At 44.5% G+C, this 20970-nt stretch overlaps 1 protein-coding gene across 2 annotated transcripts in view; it reads right to left on the bottom strand.

The window, feature by feature from the left end:
- Nucleotides 1-20970, bottom strand: part of CDIP1 (cell death inducing p53 target 1) — a 44290-nt gene that overhangs the window by 6751 nt on the left and 16569 nt on the right. The window contains exons 1-2 of one of the 2 annotated variants that reach the window (XM_069734803.1): nucleotides 17867-17915; nucleotides 406-506 (exon numbers count right to left, since the gene is read on the bottom strand). In XM_069734803.1, coding sequence (XP_069590904.1) covers nucleotides 406-490 — 85 coding nt within the window. In that variant the 5' untranslated portion in view covers nucleotides 491-506; nucleotides 17867-17915. Of the gene's footprint in view, nucleotides 1-405; nucleotides 507-17866; nucleotides 17916-20970 lie in introns of those variants that run through there. The other variant, XM_069734804.1, reaches the window with a different exon arrangement.

The following is a 20970-nucleotide window of genomic DNA, read 5'->3' as shown; positions in this document are numbered from 1 at the left end:
ACCGATCAGGGACAGATCATGGACAGGGACAGATCAGGGACAGGGTCAGGGACAGATCAGGGACAGGGTCAGGGACAGATCAGGGACAGGGATAGATCAGGGACAGATCAGGGACAAGGACAGATCATGGACAGGGATAGATTATGGATAGCGATAGAATATGGACATGGATAGATCATGGACAGGGATAGATCAGGGAGAGGGACAGATTATGGATAGGGATTGATTTGGATTTCAGACGACCCCTTCAAGACATTCCAATCTAATTTATGTCACAGCTGAGGGTTTGCTACAATTGCGTCCTGCCAGTCTCTCTCCTATCCTGAGTCTGCCATCACAGACGATACAACTGTAACAAACCCTCAGCTGAGAGCAGCACCAGGTGAGGCGGTGGCCGCGATGTACCTTCATTGCTGTGGGATCCATGCTTGTCCTCCAGCAGCGGAGCGGTGGGACCCCCGGGGTACGGAGGCGGAGGGTCACTCGCCATTGCTAAGCTAATGTATCTGGGGATGAAGAATACAATGAGTGATGTGAGGAGCCGTCCAATGGTGGAGGAGCAGTTTGTGCTCCGGAGCTGATCTTCTACCAGGAACAAGACGTTACATCCCCCCTGCACCTCCAGCCATCCATTATATTACACAAGAATTAAACATAAAAAACGGAAAATTTATTTAAAGGGGTCCTGCTTCTAGTGACACCATAAGACCCCGACAATTCCCAGAGATGCACAAGCCTGAAATGAGAAGACCCCTCCAGCAAACAGACAGTTAAAGGGTTCAAAGCGATGGGAAAGGGCTCCAAAAGTATTAATGCCATAAACTACATCTCCCATAATGCAATGCGGCAGGGGAAAGGCCGAAGATTTATTACCGCAGGTCACAGAGGTCAGAGCAGGAGCGACCCTGAGGGGAGAAGGTGGGATCACCGCTCCCAGGGAGAGAAAACTGGTAAAACTCCTCACAGCTGAGGGTTTGTTATGGTGACAAAAGGCAAATACAAGAAAAGTTCTATATAACAGAGACGGCATTATTATATGTCAGAGCAATATACACAGAAGTCAGGGAGAACCGGAACACGGCCGGACACAGCCAGCAGAACACAGCGCGGAGCCGGCACTCACCGGGGGCCAGACACAGGGGGTGACAACACCTACACCCACCGCCACCGTGTACACACATTACTGATCCAGTATTATCCTCCAGAGCTGCACTCACTGTGTACATACATCACTGATCCGGAGTTACATCCTGTATTATACTCCAGAGCTGCACTCACTATTCTGCTGGTGCAGTCACTGTGTACATACATTACATTACTGATCCTGAGTTACATCCTGTATTATACCCCAGAGCTGCACTCACTATTCTGCTGGTGCAGTCATTGTGTACATACATCACTGATCCGGAGTTACATCCTGTATTATACCCCAGAGCTGCACTCACTATTCTGCTGGTGCAGTCACTGTGTACATACATTACATTACTGATCCTGAGTTACCTCCTGTATTATACTCCAGAGCTGCACTCACTATTCTGCTGGTGCAGTCACTGTGTACATACATTACATTACTCATCCTGAGTTACATCCTGTATTATACCCCAGAGCTGCACTCACTACTCTGCTGGTGCAGTCACTGTGTACATACATTACTCATCCTGAGTTACATCCTGTATTATACTCCAGAGCTGCACTCACTACTCTGCTGGTGCAGTCACTGTGTACATACATTACTCATCCTGAGTTACATCCTGTATTATACTCCAGAGCTGCACTCACTATTCTGCTGGTGCAGTCACTGTGTACATACATTACATTACTCATCCTGAGTTACATCCTGTATTATACCCCAGAGCTGCACTCACTATTCTGCTGGTGCAGTCACTGTGTACATACATTACATTACTGATCCTGAGTTACATCCTGTATTATACTCCAGAGCTGCACTCACTATTCTGCTGGTGCACTCACTGTGTACATACATTACATTACTGATCCTGAGTTACATCCTGTATTATACCCCAGAGCTGCACTCACTATTCTGCTGGTGCAGTCACTGTGTACATACATTACTGATCCTGAGTTACATCCTGTATTATACTCCAGAGCTGCACTCACTACTCTGCTGGTGCAGTCACTGTGTACATACATTACATTACTCATCCTGAGTTACATCCTGTATTATACTCCAGAGCTGCACTCACTATTCTGCTGGTGCAGTCACTGTGTACATACATTACATTACTGATCCTGAGTTACATCCTGTATTATACTCCAGAGCTGCACTCACTATTCTGCTGGTGCAGTCATTGTGTACATACATTACATTACTGATCCTGAGTTACATCCTGTATTATACTCCAGAGCTGCACTCATTATTCTGCTGGTGCAGTCACTGTGTACATACATTACATTACTGATCCTGAGTTACCTCCTGTATTATACTCCAGATCTGCACTCACTATTCTGCTGCTGCAGTCACTATGTACATACATTACATTACTGATCCTGAGTTACATCCTGTATTATACCCCAGAGCTGCACTCACTATTCTGCTGGTGCAGTCACTGTGTACATACATTACTGATCCTGAGTTACCTCCTGTATTATACTCCAGAGCTGCACTCACTATTCTGCTGGTGCAGTCACTGTGTACATACATTACTGATCCTGAGTTACCTCCTGTATTATACTCCAGATCTGCACTCACTATTCTGCTGGTGCAGTCACTGTGTACATACATTACATTACTGATCCTGAGTTACATCCTGTATTATACTCCAGAGCTGCACTCACTATTCTGCTGGTGCAGTCACTGTGTACATTACATTACTGATCCTGAGTTACATCCTGTATTATACCCCAGAGCTGCACTCACTATTCTGCTGGTGCAGTCACTGTGTACATACATTACTGATCCTGAGTTACCTCCTGTATTATACCCCAGAGCTGCACTCACTATTCTGCTGCTGCAGTCAATATGTACATACATTACATTACTGATCCTGAGTTACATCCTGTATTATACCCCAGAGCTGAACTCACTATTCTGCTGGTGCAGTCACTGTGTACATACATTACATTACTGATCCTGAGTTACCTCCTGTATTATACCCCAGAGCTGCACTCACTATTCTGCTGGTGCAGTCAATGTGTACGTACATTACATTACTGATCCTGAGTTACATCCTGTATTATACCCCAGAGCTGCACTCACTATTCTGCTGGTGCAGTCACTGTGTACATACATTACATTACTGATCTTGAGTTATATCCTGTATTATACTTCAGAGCTGCACTCACTATTCTGCTGGTGCAGTCACTGTGTACATACATTACTGATCCTGAGTTACATCCTGTATTATACTCCAGAGCTGCACTCACTATTCTGCTGGTGCAGTCACTGTGTACATACATTACTGATCCTAAGTTACCTCCTGTATTATACTCCAGAGCTGCACTCACTATTCTGCTGGTGCAGTCACTGTGTACATACATTACATTACTGATCATGAGTTACATCCTGTATTATACCCCAGAGCTGCACTCACTATTCTGCTGGTGCAGTCACTGTGTACATACATTACTGATCCTAAGTTACCTCCTGTATTATACTCCAGAGCTGCACTCACTATTCTGCTGGTGCAGTCACTGTGTACATACATTACATTACTGATCCCGAGTTACATCCTGTATTATACCCCAGAGCTGCACTCACTATTCTGCTGGTGAAGTCACTGTGTACATACATTACATTACTGATCCTGAGTTACATCCTGTATTATACCCCAGAGCTGCACTCACTATTCTGCTGGTGCAGTCACTGTGTACATACATTACTGATCCTGAGTTACAGCCTGCATTATACCCCAGAGCTGCACTCACTATTCTGCTGCTGCAGTCACTGTGTACATACATTACATTACTGATCCTGAGTTACATCCTGTATTATACTCCAGAGCGGCACTCACTATTCTGCTGGTGCAGTCACTGTGTACATACATTACATTACTGATCCTGAGTTATATCCTGTATTATACTCCAGAGCTGCACTCACTATTCTGCTGGTGCAGTCACTGTCTACATACATTACAGCACAAATACTCACCATATTTATTTGTATAATCTATATTCTGGCTGCTGCATTCACTCACATTCACCGCCCTCGCATTAACTCTTTACACTCCATCCATATCGGCCCCTCTGTCCTTGCCTCTCCTATGTATAGCACTCATGCTCTATTCACATTGCTTAACAGCACAGATCCATTCAGTCACAACATCCAACACAAGAGACGCTCTCACAAATCACTTAACCATCTGCTCACTCTTTCGATCCTCCTTCTCCTAGTCGCTGGAGACATATCTCCAAACCCCGGCCCCCCATGTTATAGCCAGTCAAACCTCCCAATTGCTACACCCAGAAACCCCTCTAACCTTATTAATATTCCCTGCATGCCTGCTGTCTCTTTCAATTGTGCCCTTTGGAATTCTCGCTCTGTGTGTAATAAACTCTCCTTCATTCATGACTTCTTCCTTTCTAATTCTCTTAATCTCCTGGCTCTTACTGAAACCTGGATCCAGCAGTCAGACACCACCGCTGCTGCTGCTCTTTCATATGGTGGACTACACTTTTCTCATACCCCAAGATCGGACAACAGAGCAGGTGGAGGCGTTGGTCTGCTCCTTTCACCCAAATGTACTTTCCAAGTTATCCCCCAAGTACCCTCACTTGTCTTCCCTTCCTTTGAGGTCCATGTGGTCAGACTCTACGTCCCCTTCTCCATGCGAGTGGCGGTGGTGTATCGTCCTCCCGGCCCCTCTCATCAGTTCCTGGATCACTTTGCCACCTGGCTTCCACACTTTCTCTCCTGTGACACCCCCACCCTTATCATGGGTGATTTCAACATCCCCATTGCCTCTCCCCTCTCCCCATCTGCTTCTCACCTTTTATCTCTATCCTCCTCTTTTGGCCTCTCGCAGCATACTAACTCTCCAACACATGAAGATGGAAACTCCCTTGACTTGGTCTTCTCCCGACTTTGCTCAGTGGATGACTTCACAAACTCCCCTCTCCCGCTCTCTGACCACAACCTTCTTTCATTCTCTATCAAGAACTGCCATCCCGCTCAGGTCACCCCCACTTTCCACACCTATAGAAACATACAGGCCATTAACACCCAGAACTTATGATGAACTTGCAGTCCTCATTGGCCCCTATCTCCTCCATCTCATGTCCTGATTCTGCATTGAAGCATTACAATGAAACCCTGCAAAGTGCTCTGGATGAAGCTGCTCCTCCTATACATAAAACAACTCGGCACAGACGGCAACAACCGTGGCACACGCTGCAAACACGTTTCCTGCAGCGGTGCTCCAGGTGCGCAGAACGTCTGTGGAGAAAATCTAATCTACCCGAAGATTTCATCCATTATAAGTTCATGCTAAAGACATACAATTCTGCCCTTCACCTCTCCAAACAAACCTACTTCAACACCCTCATCACCTCCCTGTCCAATAACCCTAAACGTCTCTTTGACACGTTCCAGTCCCTACTCAACCCAAGAGAGCAGGCCCCAACCACGGATCTCCGTGCTGACGATCTGGCCAATTACTTCAAAGAAAAAATTGACCACATTCGACAGGAAATCATCTCCCAATCTCTTCATACCATGCACTGTCCTCCCTCCCCCACTGCATCTAGTTCACTCTCTGACTTTGAAGCAGTTACAGAAGAAGAAGTAAGCAGGCTCCTTGCATCTTCGCGCCCGACCACTTGCACCAGTGACCCCATTCCGTCACATCTCCTCCAGTCCCTTTCCCCGGCTATCACCTCTCACCTAACAAAAATATTCAACCTTTCCCTCACTTCCGGTATTTTTCCCTCCTCATTTAAGCATGCCATCATACATCCATTACTTAAAAAACCATCCCTCGATCAAAACTGTGCCGCTAATTATAGACCTGTCTCTAATCTTCCCTTCATCTCTAAACTCCTCGAACGCCTGGTCCACTCCCGTCTTACCCGCTATCTCTCAGATAACTCTCTTCTCGACCCTCTTCAATCTGGCTTCCGCTCTTTACACTCTACTGAAACTGCCCTCACTAAAGTCTCTAATGACCTACTAACAGCTAAATCTAATGGTCACTACTCCATGCTAATTCTCTTGGATCTCTCTGCAGCATTCGACACTGTGGATCATCAGCTCCTCCTCACTATGCTCCGCTCCATCGGCCTCAAGGACACCGTTCTCTCCTGGTTCTCCTCCTATCTCTCTGACCGATCCTTCACTGTATGTTTTGCTGGTTCCTCCTCCTCTCACCTTCCCCTTACTGTTGGGGTTCCTCAAGGATCAGTCCTAGGCCCCCTCCTCTTCTCGTTGTATACTGCCCCTATTGGACAATCAGTAGATTTGGTTTCCAGTACCATCTCTATGCTGACGACACCCAATTATACACTTCTGCTCCCGATATCACACCGACCTTTTTAGAAAACACCAGTGATTGTCTTACCGCTGTCTCTAACATCATGTCCTCCCTCTATCTGAAACTAAACCTGTCAAAAACTGAACTCCTCGTGTTCTCTCCCTCTACTAACCTACCTTTGCCTGACATTGCCATCTCCGTGAGCGGTTCCACCATTACTCCAAAGCAACATGCCCGCTGCCTTGGGGTCATCCTTGATTCTGACCTTTCATTCACCCCCTACATCCGATCACTGGCTCGCTCTTCTTACCTGCATCTCAAAAACATTTCTAGAATTCGCCCTTTTCCTAATTTCGACTCTGCAAAAACTCTGACTGTTTCACTTATTCATTCTCGTCTGGACTATTGTAACTCTCTACTAATCGGCCTCCCTCTTACCAAACTCTCTCCGCTCCAATCTGTCCTGAATGCTGCAGCCAGGATCATATTCCTCACCAACCGTTACACCGATGCCTCTACCCTGTGCCAGTCATTACACTGGCTACCCATCCACTCCAGAATCCAGTACAAAACTACTACCCTCATCCACAAAGCACTCCATGGCTCAGCACCACCCTACATCTCCTCCCTGGTCTCAGCCTACCACCCTACCCGTGCCCTCCGCTCCGCTCATGACCTCAGGTTAGCATCCTCAATAATCAGAACCTCCCACTCCCGTCTCCAAGACTTTACACGTGCTGCGCCGATTCTTTGGAATGCACTACCTAGGTTAATACGATTAATCCCCAATCCCCACAGTTTTAAGCGTGCCCTAAAAACTCATTTGTTCAGACTGGCCTACCGCCTCAATGCATTAACCTAACGATCCCTGTGTGGCCTATTTATAATAAAAAAAAAAAAAAAAAGGTTCCTCGCATCATGTTCTCATACACTTTATGCAGCATTAGCCCTCTGTGTCTGTACTGTTACATACTTAGGCAGTTAACTGGTTCATGCAGCTTTACATGAACACCTGAGCCTTACACTATGGCCGGTCCGAATAACTAAAGCAATTGTTACCATCCACCTCTCGTGTCTCCCCTTTTCCCCATAGTTTGTAAGCTTGCGAGCAGGGCCCTCACTCCTCCTGGTATCTGTTTTGAACTGTATTTCTGTTATGCTGTAATGTCTATTGTCTGTACAAGTCCCCTCTATAATTTGTAAAGCGCTGCGGAATATGTTGGCGCTATATAAATAAAATTATTATTATTATTATTATTATTATTATTATTACCTTACTGATCCTGAGTTACCTCCTGTATTATACCCCAGAGCTGCACTCACTATTCTGCTGGTGCAGTCACTGTGTACATACATTACAATACTGATCCCGAGTTACATCCTGCATTATACCCCAGAGCTGCACTCACTATTCCGCTGGTGCAGTCACTGTGTACATACATTACAATACTGATCCTGAGTTACATCCTGTATTATACCCCAGAGCTGCACTCACTATTCTGCTGGTGCAGTCACTGTGTACATACATTACATTACTGATCCTGAGTTACATCCTGTATTATACCCCAGAGCTGCACTCACTATTCTGCTGGTGCAGTCACTGTGTACATACATTACATTACTGATCCTGAGTTACATCTTGTATTATACTCCAGAGTTGCACTCACTATTCTGCTGGTGCAGTCACTGTGTACATACATTACATTACTGATCCTGAGTTACCTCCTGTATTATACCCCAGAGCTGCACTCACTATTCTGCTGGTGCAGTCACTGTGTACATACATTACATTACTGATCCTGAGTTACCTCCTGTATTATACCCCAGAGCTGCACTCACTATTCTGCTGGTGCAGTCACTGTGTACATACATTACATTACTGATCCTGAGTTACATCCTGTATTATACCCCAGAGCTGCACTCACTATTCTGCTGGTGCAGTCACTGTGTACATACATTACATTACTGATCCTGAGTTACATCCTGTATTATACTCCAGAGCTGCACTCACTATTCTGCTGGTGCAGTCACTGTGTACATACATTACATTACTGATCCTGATTTACCTTCTGTATTATACCCCAGAGCTGCACTCACTATTCTGCTGGTGCAGTCACTGTGTACACACATTACATTACTGATCCTGAGTTACCTCCTGTATTATACCCCAGAGCTGCACTCACTATTCTGCTGGTGCAGTCACTGTGTACATACATTACATTACTGATCCTGAGTTACCTCCTGTATTATACCCCAGAGCTGCACTCACTATTCTGCTGGTGCAGTCACTGTGTACATACATTACATTACTGATCCTGAGTTACATCCTGTATTATACCCCAGAGCTGCACTCACTATTCTGCTGGTGCAGTCACTGTGTACATACATTACTGATCCTGAGTTATCTCCTGTATTATACCCCAGAGCTGCACTCACTATTCTGCTGGTGCAGTCACTGTGTACATACATTACATTACTGATCCTGAGTTACCTCCTGTATTATACCCCAGAGCTGCACTCACTATTCTGCTGGTGCAGTCACTGTGTACATACATTACATTACTGATCCTGAGTTACATCCTGTATTATACTCCAGAGCTGCACTCACTATTCTGCTGGTGCAGTCACTGTGTACATACATTACATTACTGATCCTGAGTTACATCCTGTATTATACTCCAGAGCTGCACTCACTATTCTGCTGGTGCAGTCACTGTGTACATACATTACATTACTGATCCTGAGTTACCTCCTGTATTATACCCCAGAGCTGCACTCACTATTCTGCTGGTGCAGTCACTGTGTACATACATTACATTACTGATCCTGAGTTACCTCCTGTATTATACCCCAGAGCTGCACTCACTATTCTGCTGGTGCAGTCACTGTGTACACACATTACATTACTGATCCTGAGTTACCTCCTGTATTATACCCCAGAGCTGCACTCACTATTCTGCTGGTGCAGTCACTGTGTACATACATTACATTACTGATCCTGAGTTACCTCCTGTATTATACCCCAGAGCTGCACTCACTATTCTGCTGGTGCAGTCACTGTGTACATACATTACATTACTGATCCTGAGTTACATCCTGTATTATACCCCAGAGCTGCACTCACTATTCTGCTGGTGCAGTCACTGTGTACATACATTACTGATCCTGAGTTATCTCCTGTATTATACCCCAGAGCTGCACTCACTATTCTGCTGGTGCAGTCACTGTGTACATACATTACATTACTGATCCTGAGTTACCTCCTGTATTATACCCCAGAGCTGCACTCACTATTCTGCTGGTGCAGTCACTGTGTACATACATTACATTACTGATCCTGAGTTACATCCTGTATTATACTCCAGAGCTGCACTCACTATTCTGCTGGTGCAGTCACTGTGTACATACATTACATTACTGATCCTGAGTTACATCCTGTATTATACTCCAGAGCTGCACTCACTATTCTGCTGGTGCAGTCACTGTGTACATACATTACATTACTGATCCTGAGTTACCTCCTGTATTATACCCCAGAGCTGCACTCACTCTTCTGCTGGTGCAGTCACTGTGTACATACATTACATTACTGATCCTGAGTTACCTCCTGTATTATACTCCAGAGCTGCACTCACTATTCTGCTGGTGCAGTCACTGTGTACATACATTACATTACTGATCCTGAGTTACATCCTGTATTATACCCCAGAGCTGCACTCACTATTCTGCTGGTGCAGTCACTGTGTACATACATTACATTACTGATCCTGAGTTACCTCCTGTATTATACCCCAGAGCTGCACTCACTATTCTGCTGGTGCAGTCACTGTGTACATACATTACATTACTGATCCTGAGTTACATCCTGTATTATACTCCAGAGCTGCACTCACTATTCTGCTGGTGCAGTCACTGTGTACATTACATTACATTACTCATCCTGAGTTACCTCCTGTATTATACCCCAGAGCTGCAGTCACTATTCTGCTGGTGCAGTCACTGTGTACATACATTACATTACTGATCCTGAGTTACATCCTGTATTATACCCCAGAGCTGCACTCACTATTCTGCTGGTGCAGTCACTGTGTACATACATTACATTACTGATCCTGAGTTACATCCTGTATTATACTCCAGAGCTGCACTCACTATTCTGCTGGTGCAGTCACTGTGTACATACATTACATTACTGATCCTGAGTTACCTCCTGTATTATACCCCAGAGCTGCACTCACTATTCTGCTGGTGCAGTCACTGTGTACACACATTACATTACTGATCCTGAGTTACCTCCTGTATTATACCCCAGAGCTGCACTCACTATTCTGCTGGTGCAGTCACTGTGTACATACATTACATTACTGATCCTGAGTTACCTCCTGTATTATACCCCAGAGCTGCACTCACTATTCTGCTGGTGCAGTCACTGTGTACATACATTACATTACTGATCCTGAGTTACATCCTGTATTATACCCCAGAGCTGCACTCACTATTCTGCTGGTGCAGTCACTGTGTACATACATTACTGATCCTGAGTTATCTCCTGTATTATACCCCAGAGCTGCACTCACTATTCTGCTGGTGCAGTCACTGTGTACATACATTACATTACTGATCCTGAGTTACCTCCTGTATTATACCCCAGAGCTGCACTCACTATTCTGCTGGTGCAGTCACTGTGTACATACATTACATTACTGATCCTGAGTTACATCCTGTATTATACTCCAGAGCTGCACTCACTATTCTGCTGGTGCAGTCACTGTGTACATACATTACATTACTGATCCTGAGTTACATCCTGTATTATACTCCAGAGCTGCACTCACTATTCTGCTGGTGCAGTCACTGTGTACATACATTACATTACTGATCCTGAGTTACCTCCTGTATTATACCCCAGAGCTGCACTCACTATTCTGCTGGTGCAGTCACTGTGTACATACATTACATTACTGATCCTGAGTTACCTCCTGTATTATACCCCAGAGCTGCACTCACTATTCTGCTGGTGCAGTCACTGTGTACACACATTACATTACTGATCCTGAGTTACCTCCTGTATTATACCCCAGAGCTGCACTCACTATTCTGCTGGTGCAGTCACTGTGTACATACATTACATTACTGATCCTGAGTTACCTCCTGTATTATACCCCAGAGCTGCACTCACTATTCTGCTGGTGCAGTCACTGTGTACATACATTACATTACTGATCCTGAGTTACCTCCTGTATTATACCCCAGAGCTGCACTCACTATTCTGCTGGTGCAGTCACTGTGTACATACATTACATTACTGATCCTGAGTTACATCCTGTATTATACCCCAGAGCTGCACTCACTATTCTGCTGGTGCAGTCACTGTGTACATACATTACATTACTGATCCTGAGTTACATCCTGTATTATACTCCAGAGCTGCACTCACTATTCTGCTGGTGCAGTCACTGTGTACATACATTACATTACTGATCCTGATTTACCTTCTGTATTATACCCCAGAGCTGCACTCACTATTCTGCTGGTGCAGTCACTGTGTACACACATTACATTACTGATCCTGAGTTACCTCCTGTATTATACCCCAGAGCTGCACTCACTATTCTGCTGGTGCAGTCACTGTGTACATACATTACATTACTGATCCTGAGTTACCTCCTGTATTATACCCCAGAGCTGCACTCACTATTCTGCTGGTGCAGTCACTGTGTACATACATTACATTACTGATCCTGAGTTACATCCTGTATTATACCCCAGAGCTGCACTCACTATTCTGCTGGTGCAGTCACTGTGTACATACATTACTGATCCTGAGTTATCTCCTGTATTATACCCCAGAGCTGCACTCACTATTCTGCTGGTGCAGTCACTGTGTACATACATTACATTACTGATCCTGAGTTACCTCCTGTATTATACCCCAGAGCTGCACTCACTATTCTGCTGGTGCAGTCACTGTGTACATACATTACATTACTGATCCTGAGTTACATCCTGTATTATACTCCAGAGCTGCACTCACTATTCTGCTGGTGCAGTCACTGTGTACATACATTACATTACTGATCCTGAGTTACATCCTGTATTATACTCCAGAGCTGCACTCACTATTCTGCTGGTGCAGTCACTGTGTACATACATTACATTACTGATCCTGAGTTACCTCCTGTATTATACCCCAGAGCTGCACTCACTATTCTGCTGGTGCAGTCACTGTGTACATACATTACATTACTGATCCTGAGTTACCTCCTGTATTATACCCCAGAGCTGCACTCACTATTCTGCTGGTGCAGTCACTGTGTACACACATTACATTACTGATCCTGAGTTACCTCCTGTATTATACCCCAGAGCTGCACTCACTATTCTGCTGGTGCAGTCACTGTGTACATACATTACATTACTGATCCTGAGTTACCTCCTGTATTATACCCCAGAGCTGCACTCACTATTCTGCTGGTGCAGTCACTGTGTACATACATTACATTACTGATCCTGAGTTACATCCTGTATTATACCCCAGAGCTGCACTCACTATTCTGCTGGTGCAGTCACTGTGTACATACATTACTGATCCTGAGTTATCTCCTGTATTATACCCCAGAGCTGCACTCACTATTCTGCTGGTGCAGTCACTGTGTACATACATTACATTACTGATCCTGAGTTACCTCCTGTATTATACCCCAGAGCTGCACTCACTATTCTGCTGGTGCAGTCACTGTGTACATACATTACATTACTGATCCTGAGTTACATCCTGTATTATACTCCAGAGCTGCACTCACTATTCTGCTGGTGCAGTCACTGTGTACATACATTACATTACTGATCCTGAGTTACATCCTGTATTATACTCCAGAGCTGCACTCACTATTCTGCTGGTGCAGTCACTGTGTACATACATTACATTACTGATCCTGAGTTACCTCCTGTATTATACCCCAGAGCTGCACTCACTCTTCTGCTGGTGCAGTCACTGTGTACATACATTACATTACTGATCCTGAGTTACCTCCTGTATTATACTCCAGAGCTGCACTCACTATTCTGCTGGTGCAGTCACTGTGTACATACATTACATTACTGATCCTGAGTTACATCCTGTATTATACCCCAGAGCTGCACTCACTATTCTGCTGGTGCAGTCACTGTGTACATACATTACATTACTGATCCTGAGTTACCTCCTGTATTATACCCCAGAGCTGCACTCACTATTCTGCTGGTGCAGTCACTGTGTACATACATTACATTACTGATCCTGAGTTACATCCTGTATTATACTCCAGAGCTGCACTCACTATTCTGCTGGTGCAGTCACTGTGTACATTACATTACATTACTCATCCTGAGTTACCTCCTGTATTATACCCCAGAGCTGCAGTCACTATTCTGCTGGTGCAGTCACTGTGTACATACATTACATTACTGATCCTGAGTTACATCCTGTATTATACCCCAGAGCTGCACTCACTATTCTGCTGGTGCAGTCACTGTGTACATACATTACATTACTGATCCTGAGTTACATCCTGTATTATACTCCAGAGCTGCACTCACTATTCTGCTGGTGCAGTCACTGTGTACATACATTACATTACTGATCCTGAGTTACCTCCTGTATTATACCCCAGAGCTGCACTCACTATTCTGCTGGTGCAGTCACTGTGTACACACATTACATTACTGATCCTGAGTTACCTCCTGTATTATACCCCAGAGCTGCACTCACTATTCTGCTGGTGCAGTCACTGTGTACATACATTACATTACTGATCCTGAGTTACCTCCTGTATTATACCCCAGAGCTGCACTCACTATTCTGCTGGTGCAGTCACTGTGTACATACATTACATTACTGATCCTGAGTTACATCCTGTATTATACCCCAGAGCTGCACTCACTATTCTGCTGGTGCAGTCACTGTGTACATACATTACTGATCCTGAGTTATCTCCTGTATTATACCCCAGAGCTGCACTCACTATTCTGCTGGTGCAGTCACTGTGTACATACATTACATTACTGATCCTGAGTTACCTCCTGTATTATACCCCAGAGCTGCACTCACTATTCTGCTGGTGCAGTCACTGTGTACATACATTACATTACTGATCCTGAGTTACATCCTGTATTATACTCCAGAGCTGCACTCACTATTCTGCTGGTGCAGTCACTGTGTACATACATTACATTACTGATCCTGAGTTACATCCTGTATTATACTCCAGAGCTGCACTCACTATTCTGCTGGTGCAGTCACTGTGTACATACATTACATTACTGATCCTGAGTTACCTCCTGTATTATACCCCAGAGCTGCACTCACTATTCTGCTGGTGCAGTCACTGTGTACATACATTACATTACTGATCCTGAGTTACCTCCTGTATTATACCCCAGAGCTGCACTCACTATTCTGCTGGTGCAGTCACTGTGTACACACATTACATTACTGATCCTGAGTTACCTCCTGTATTATACCCCAGAGCTGCACTCACTATTCTGCTGGTGCAGTCACTGTGTACATACATTACATTACTGATCCTGAGTTACCTCCTGTATTATACCCCAGAGCTGCACTCACTATTCTGCTGGTGCAGTCACTGTGTACATACATTACATTACTGATCCTGAGTTACATCCTGTATTATACCCCAGAGCTGCACTCACTATTCTGCTGGTGCAGTCACTGTGTACATACATTACTGATCCTGAGTTATCTCCTGTATTATACCCCAGAGCTGCACTCACTATTCTGCTGGTGCAGTCACTGTGTACATACATTACATTACTGATCCTGAGTTACCTCCTGTATTATACCCCAGAGCTGCACTCACTATTCTGCTGGTGCAGTCACTGTGTACATACATTACATTACTGATTCTGAGTTACATCCTGTATTATACTCCAGAGCTGCACTCACTATTCTGCTGGTGCAGTCACTGTGTACATACATTACATTACTGATCCTGAGTTACCTCCTGTATTATACCCCAGAGCTGCACTCACTATTCTGCTGGTGCAGTCACTGTGTACATACATTACATTACTGATCCTGAGTTACCTCCTGTATTATACTCCAGAGCTGCACTCACTATTCTGCTGGTGCAGTCACTGTGTACATACATTACATTACTGATCCTGAGTTACATCCTGTATTATACCCCAGAGCTGCACTCACTATTCTGCTGGTGCAGTCACTGTGTACATACATTACATTACTGATCCTGAGTTACCTCCTGTATTATACCCCAGAGCTGCACTCACTATTCTGCTGGTGCAGTCACTGTGTACATACATTACATTACTGATCCTGAGTTACATCCTGTATTATACTCCAGAGCTGCACTCACTATTCTGCTGGTGCAGTCACTGTGTACATACATTACATTACTGATCCTGAGTTACATCCTGTATTATACTCCAGAGCTGCACTCACTATTCTGCTGGTGCAGTCACTGTGTACATACATTACATTACTGATCCTGAGTTACATCCTGTATTATACTCCAGAGCTGCACTCACTATTCTGCTGGTGCAGTCACTGTGTACATACATTACATTACTGATCCTGAGTTACCTCCTGTATTATACCCCAGAGCTGCACTCACTATTCTGCTGGTGCAGTCACTGTGTACATACATTACATTACTGATCCTGAGTTACCTCCTGTATTATACTCCAGAGCTGCACTCACTATTCTGCTGGTGCAGTCACTGTGTACATACATTACATTACTGATCCTGAGTTACATCCTGTATTATACCCCAGAGCTGCACTCACTATTCTGCTGGTGCAGTCACTGTGTACATACATTACATTACTGATCCTGAGTTACCTCCTGTATTATACCCCAGAGCTGCACTCACTATTCTGCTGGTGCAGTCACTGTGTACATACATTACATTACTGATCCTGAGTTACCTCCTGTATTATACTCCAGAGCTGCACTCACTATTCTGCTGGTGCAGTCACTGTGTACATACATTACATTACTGATCCTGAGTTACCTCCTGTATTATACCCCAGAGCTGCACTCACTATTCTGCTGGTGCAGTCACTGTGTACATACATTACATTACTGATCCTGAGTTACCTCCTGTATTATACTCCAGAGCTGCACTCACTATTCTGCGGGTGCAGTCACTGTGTACATACATTACATTACTGATCCTGAGTTACATCCTGTATTATACCCCAGAGCTGCACTCACTATTCTGCTGGTGCAGTCACTGTGTACATACATTACATTACTGATCCTGAGTTACCTCCTGTATTATACCCCAGAGCTGCACTCACTATTCTGCTGGTGCAGTCACTGTGTACATACATTACATTACTGATCCTGAGTTACCTCCTGTATTATACCCCAGAGCTGCACTCACTATTCTGCTGGTGCAGTCACTGTGTACATACATTACATTACTGATCCTGAGTTACCTCCTGTATTATACTCCAGAGCTGCACTCACTATTCTGCTGGTGCAGTCACTGTGTACATACATTACATTACTGATCCTGAGTTACATCCTGTATTATACCCCAGAGCTGCACTCACTATTCTGCTGGTACAGTCACTGTGTACATACATTACATTACTGATCCTGAGTTACATCCTGTATTATACTCCAGAGCTGCACTCACTATTCTGCTGGTGCAGTCACTGTGTACATACATTACATTACTGATCCTGAGTTACATCCTGTATTATACCCCAGAGCTGCACTCACTATTCTGCTGGTGCAGTCACTGTGTACATACATTACTGATACTGAGTTACCTCCTGTATTATACTCCAGAGCTGCACTCACTATTCTGCTGGTGCAGTCACTGTGTACATACATTACATTACTGATCCTGAGTTACCTCCTGTATTATACTCCAGAGCTGTACTCACTATTCTGCTGGTGCAGTCACTGTGTACATACATTACATTACTGATCCTGAGTTACATCCTGTATTATACTCCAGAGCTGCACTCACTATTCTGCTGGTGCAGTCACTGTGTACATACATTACATTACTGATCCTGAGTTACATCCTGTATTATACCCCAGAGCTGCACTCACTATTCTGCTGGTGCAGTCACTGTGCACATACATTACATTACTGATCCTGAGTTACATCCTGTATTATACTCCAGAGCTGCACTCACTATTCTGCTGGTGCAGTCACTGGCGATGTGTGTGATTATACGTGTAATATTGCAGTACTGTGCCGTAAAGGGCAGAACATGCTGGGAGTTGTAGTGCCTCTGGTTCATTATGTATATTTCATAATTAAATATTTTAAAAATAAAAATTACGCCCAGACTATATAGAGCTCATAATATCCTGCAGTGTAATGATGATCGGACATATCGCAGGCGGCCTCTGCTGCAGAGGTGGCGTCACAGTGTAACAGCCCCGGAGCCGCACTCACCTCCGCTCTCCAGCTGCTGCTCCTTCTGCCCCTGTTTACTTGTCGCACTGCACTTTGGGAGCTGTAGTCCCGCCCCTCCAGCCAAACACCACAACTCCCGAAGGCCAACGCGAGCACTTCCGCTCCTGGTAAACTCGGGTTTATTCTCTAATAATGGCCCTTTCTTTTCTACTTTTTTTCAATGGAATAACTTTATTGTGCCCTTTTTTATGTAACAATACTCACATTGTATCATTGTAACATGCGGAGTGGGCAATAAAGTTAATCAATGCACATATCAGAATAATTGTTTGTATATACATACATACACGCACATATATACATATAATAACTATTTAATCGCTCAAAATTTTAATTTGCCATAGAAAAGTGTGAGTTGTAGTCTGGTTGCCAAGGGCAACGGGACTTTGTTTACAGTGAAAAATGGGCAAATTATTGCTTTATCAAGTTCAGGATTTGACATTTTGGGAATTTTATACATTTTTCTCAACAAAACGGCGTAGAGCAATGCTAAACTGGCTTTAACGGCAAAAGTGTGACGGTTTCCCACAGCAACCAATCAGATCACTGGTATTCTGTAACTTGCCAATAAGCTGTTTTCTGATTGGCTGCTCCGAGTGACGCCATTGTAGCGTTTTCCTCTAGTTTTTACGTATTCCTTCCCCCCGTAGACTCTGTAGATGTGAGCGGCTGATCCGTGTCTCCGGCGTCCCTCTCCCCCCCCGTACGCCGCAGGTTTCCTCAGTTAATAAAACAACTTTATCACTTACTTTTAAACCGCCGTATGATTGGTTCCCTTACAGCCAATCAGAGCGCAGCTTGCTGCCGTTTAAATTCAAACCCCAGAAAAATATGAGAAATTGTACAAAAATTCGGTATTTTCAGGCGTAAAAAAATGACACCCCCGCACAGTACGGTACGTAACATAGGGGCGGCGCTGATAAATAAGTACACGGGTCGTTACTGTTCTGCATGGTGACCGATGTCCTGAATTACTTTTACAGTTATGGAACGTATAAGATTGGACCCTGGAGCGAGTTTCAGCAGACAAGTGATATTTGAGTCCAGGTTTGGCGCTCCGAAATGTTGTCAGGTAGGTAATAACGTGGGGGATTGGGGCTGAGCGCTACCAAAAAAACGAATCAGGGCTGAGCTGCAATACCGGACACAACCTGTGGACAGAGGTGGCGCTGTTTTTTGGAAGAAAGCAGCCATATTGTAAAAAATCTGTTAAATCCTTTTTTCCTGACAACCACGTGTGGACGGAGCAGAGTGACACACTCTCAGTTGTCAGTTAATCCGTCCAATAGGGGGGTTCGTACCGCCACATTGATCAGCTGAGTGTAGGTCAGTGGTCCGACCCATGCGACGCTTGCCGATCACCCACTGCACCCGAACTCTTCCCCCTTTCCAGGTCTGAAGACCACCGCTAGTTGAATCGAGGGTGGGCATAACATAAAGAGACAGGACAGGAGCCTGACAGAGAAAACTGAGCTCATCAAATAACGGCTCGTTCACACACTGCGTTTTTTATATTTATTTTAAATTAGCAGCAAAATGATTGAGATTTCTAAAACCTCGTGCACATGTTGCATTTGTTTCCTTCAGGTTTTTTTTTTTTTTTACATGTGATGCTTTTTTAATGCAGCATGTCGATTCTTTCAGCGTTCTAATGATTTTTTTTCACGGCGTAAAAAAAAAGGGAGTGTTTCTCTTATACGTTTTTCATAAATGGAAAAAATGCAGTAACAATGCTACATGTGAACATACCCCAATGGTGCCCATACAATATCAGATGGGTGGGGATGTGACACCCGGCACCCCATGATGCCTCCGGCAGCAGGATATTCCCAGAGCGGAGCAGCATAGCGCCATCAACTCTATAGTGGCCGCTGCCAGGTACTGCACCTTTGCCCATACTCGAATGACTAGGAGTGGATCCTAGGGATAGGTTATCACTAGTAGAGTACAACCCCTTTAAGTTGACTAGGAGTGGATCCTAGGGATAGGTTCTCATCAGTAGAGTACAACCCCTTTAAGTTTTCTTGGAGTGGACCCTAGGGATAGGTTCTCATCAGTAGAGTACAACCCCTTTAAGTTGACTAGGAGTGGATCCTAGGGATAGGTTATCACTAGTAGAGTACAATCCCTTTAAGTTGACTAGGAGTGGATCCTAGGGATAGGTTCTCATCAGTAGAGTACAATCCCTTTAAGTTGACTAGGAGTGGACCCTAGGGATAGGTTATCACCAGTAGAGTACAATCCCTTTAAGTTGACTAGGAGTGGATCCTAGGGATAGGTTATCACCAGTAGAGTACAACCCCTTTAAGTTGACTAGGAGTGGATCCTAGGGATAGGTTATCACTAGTAGAGTACAATCCCTTTAAGTTGACTAGGAGTGGATCCTAGGGATAGGTTCTCATCAGTAGAGTACAATCCCTTTAAGTTGACTAGGAGTGGACCCTAGGGATAGGTTATCACCAGTAGAGTACAATCCCTTTAAGTTGACTAGGAGTGGATCCTAGGGATAGGTTATCACTAGTAGAGTACAATCTCTTTAAGTTGACTAGAAGTGGATCCTAGGGATAGGTTCTCATCAGTAGAGTACAATCCCTTTAAGTTGACTAGGAGTGGACCCTAGGGATAGGTTATCACCAGTAGAGTACAATCCCTTTAAGTTGACTAGGAGTGGATCCTAGGGATAGGTTCTCATCAGTAGAGTACAATCCCTTTAAGTTGACTAGGAGTGGATCCTAGGGATAGGTTATCACTAGTAGAGTACAATCTCTTTAAGTTGACTAGAAGTGGATCCTAGGGATAGGTTCTCATCAGTAGAGTACAATCCCTTTAAGTTGACTAGGAGTGGACCCTAGGGATAGGTTATCACCAGTAGAGTACAATCCCTTTAAGTTGACTAGGAGTGGATCCTAGGGATAGGTTCTCATCAGTAGAGTACAATCCCTTTAAGTTGACTAGGAGTGGATCCTAGGGATAGGTTATCACTAGCAGAGTACAATCCCTTTAAGTTGACTAGGAGTGGATCCTAGGGATAGGTTCTCATCAGTAGAGTACAATCCCTTTAAGTTGACTAGGAGTGGATCCTA

The sequence above is a fragment of the Ranitomeya imitator genome, chromosome 7 (genome assembly GCF_032444005.1).
Source record: "Ranitomeya imitator isolate aRanImi1 chromosome 7, aRanImi1.pri, whole genome shotgun sequence".
Classification (NCBI taxonomy): Eukaryota; Metazoa; Chordata; class Amphibia; order Anura; family Dendrobatidae; genus Ranitomeya; species Ranitomeya imitator.
The sequence above is the reverse complement of the archived record's forward strand: the minus strand, read 5'-3'. Positions and strand labels throughout refer to the sequence as shown.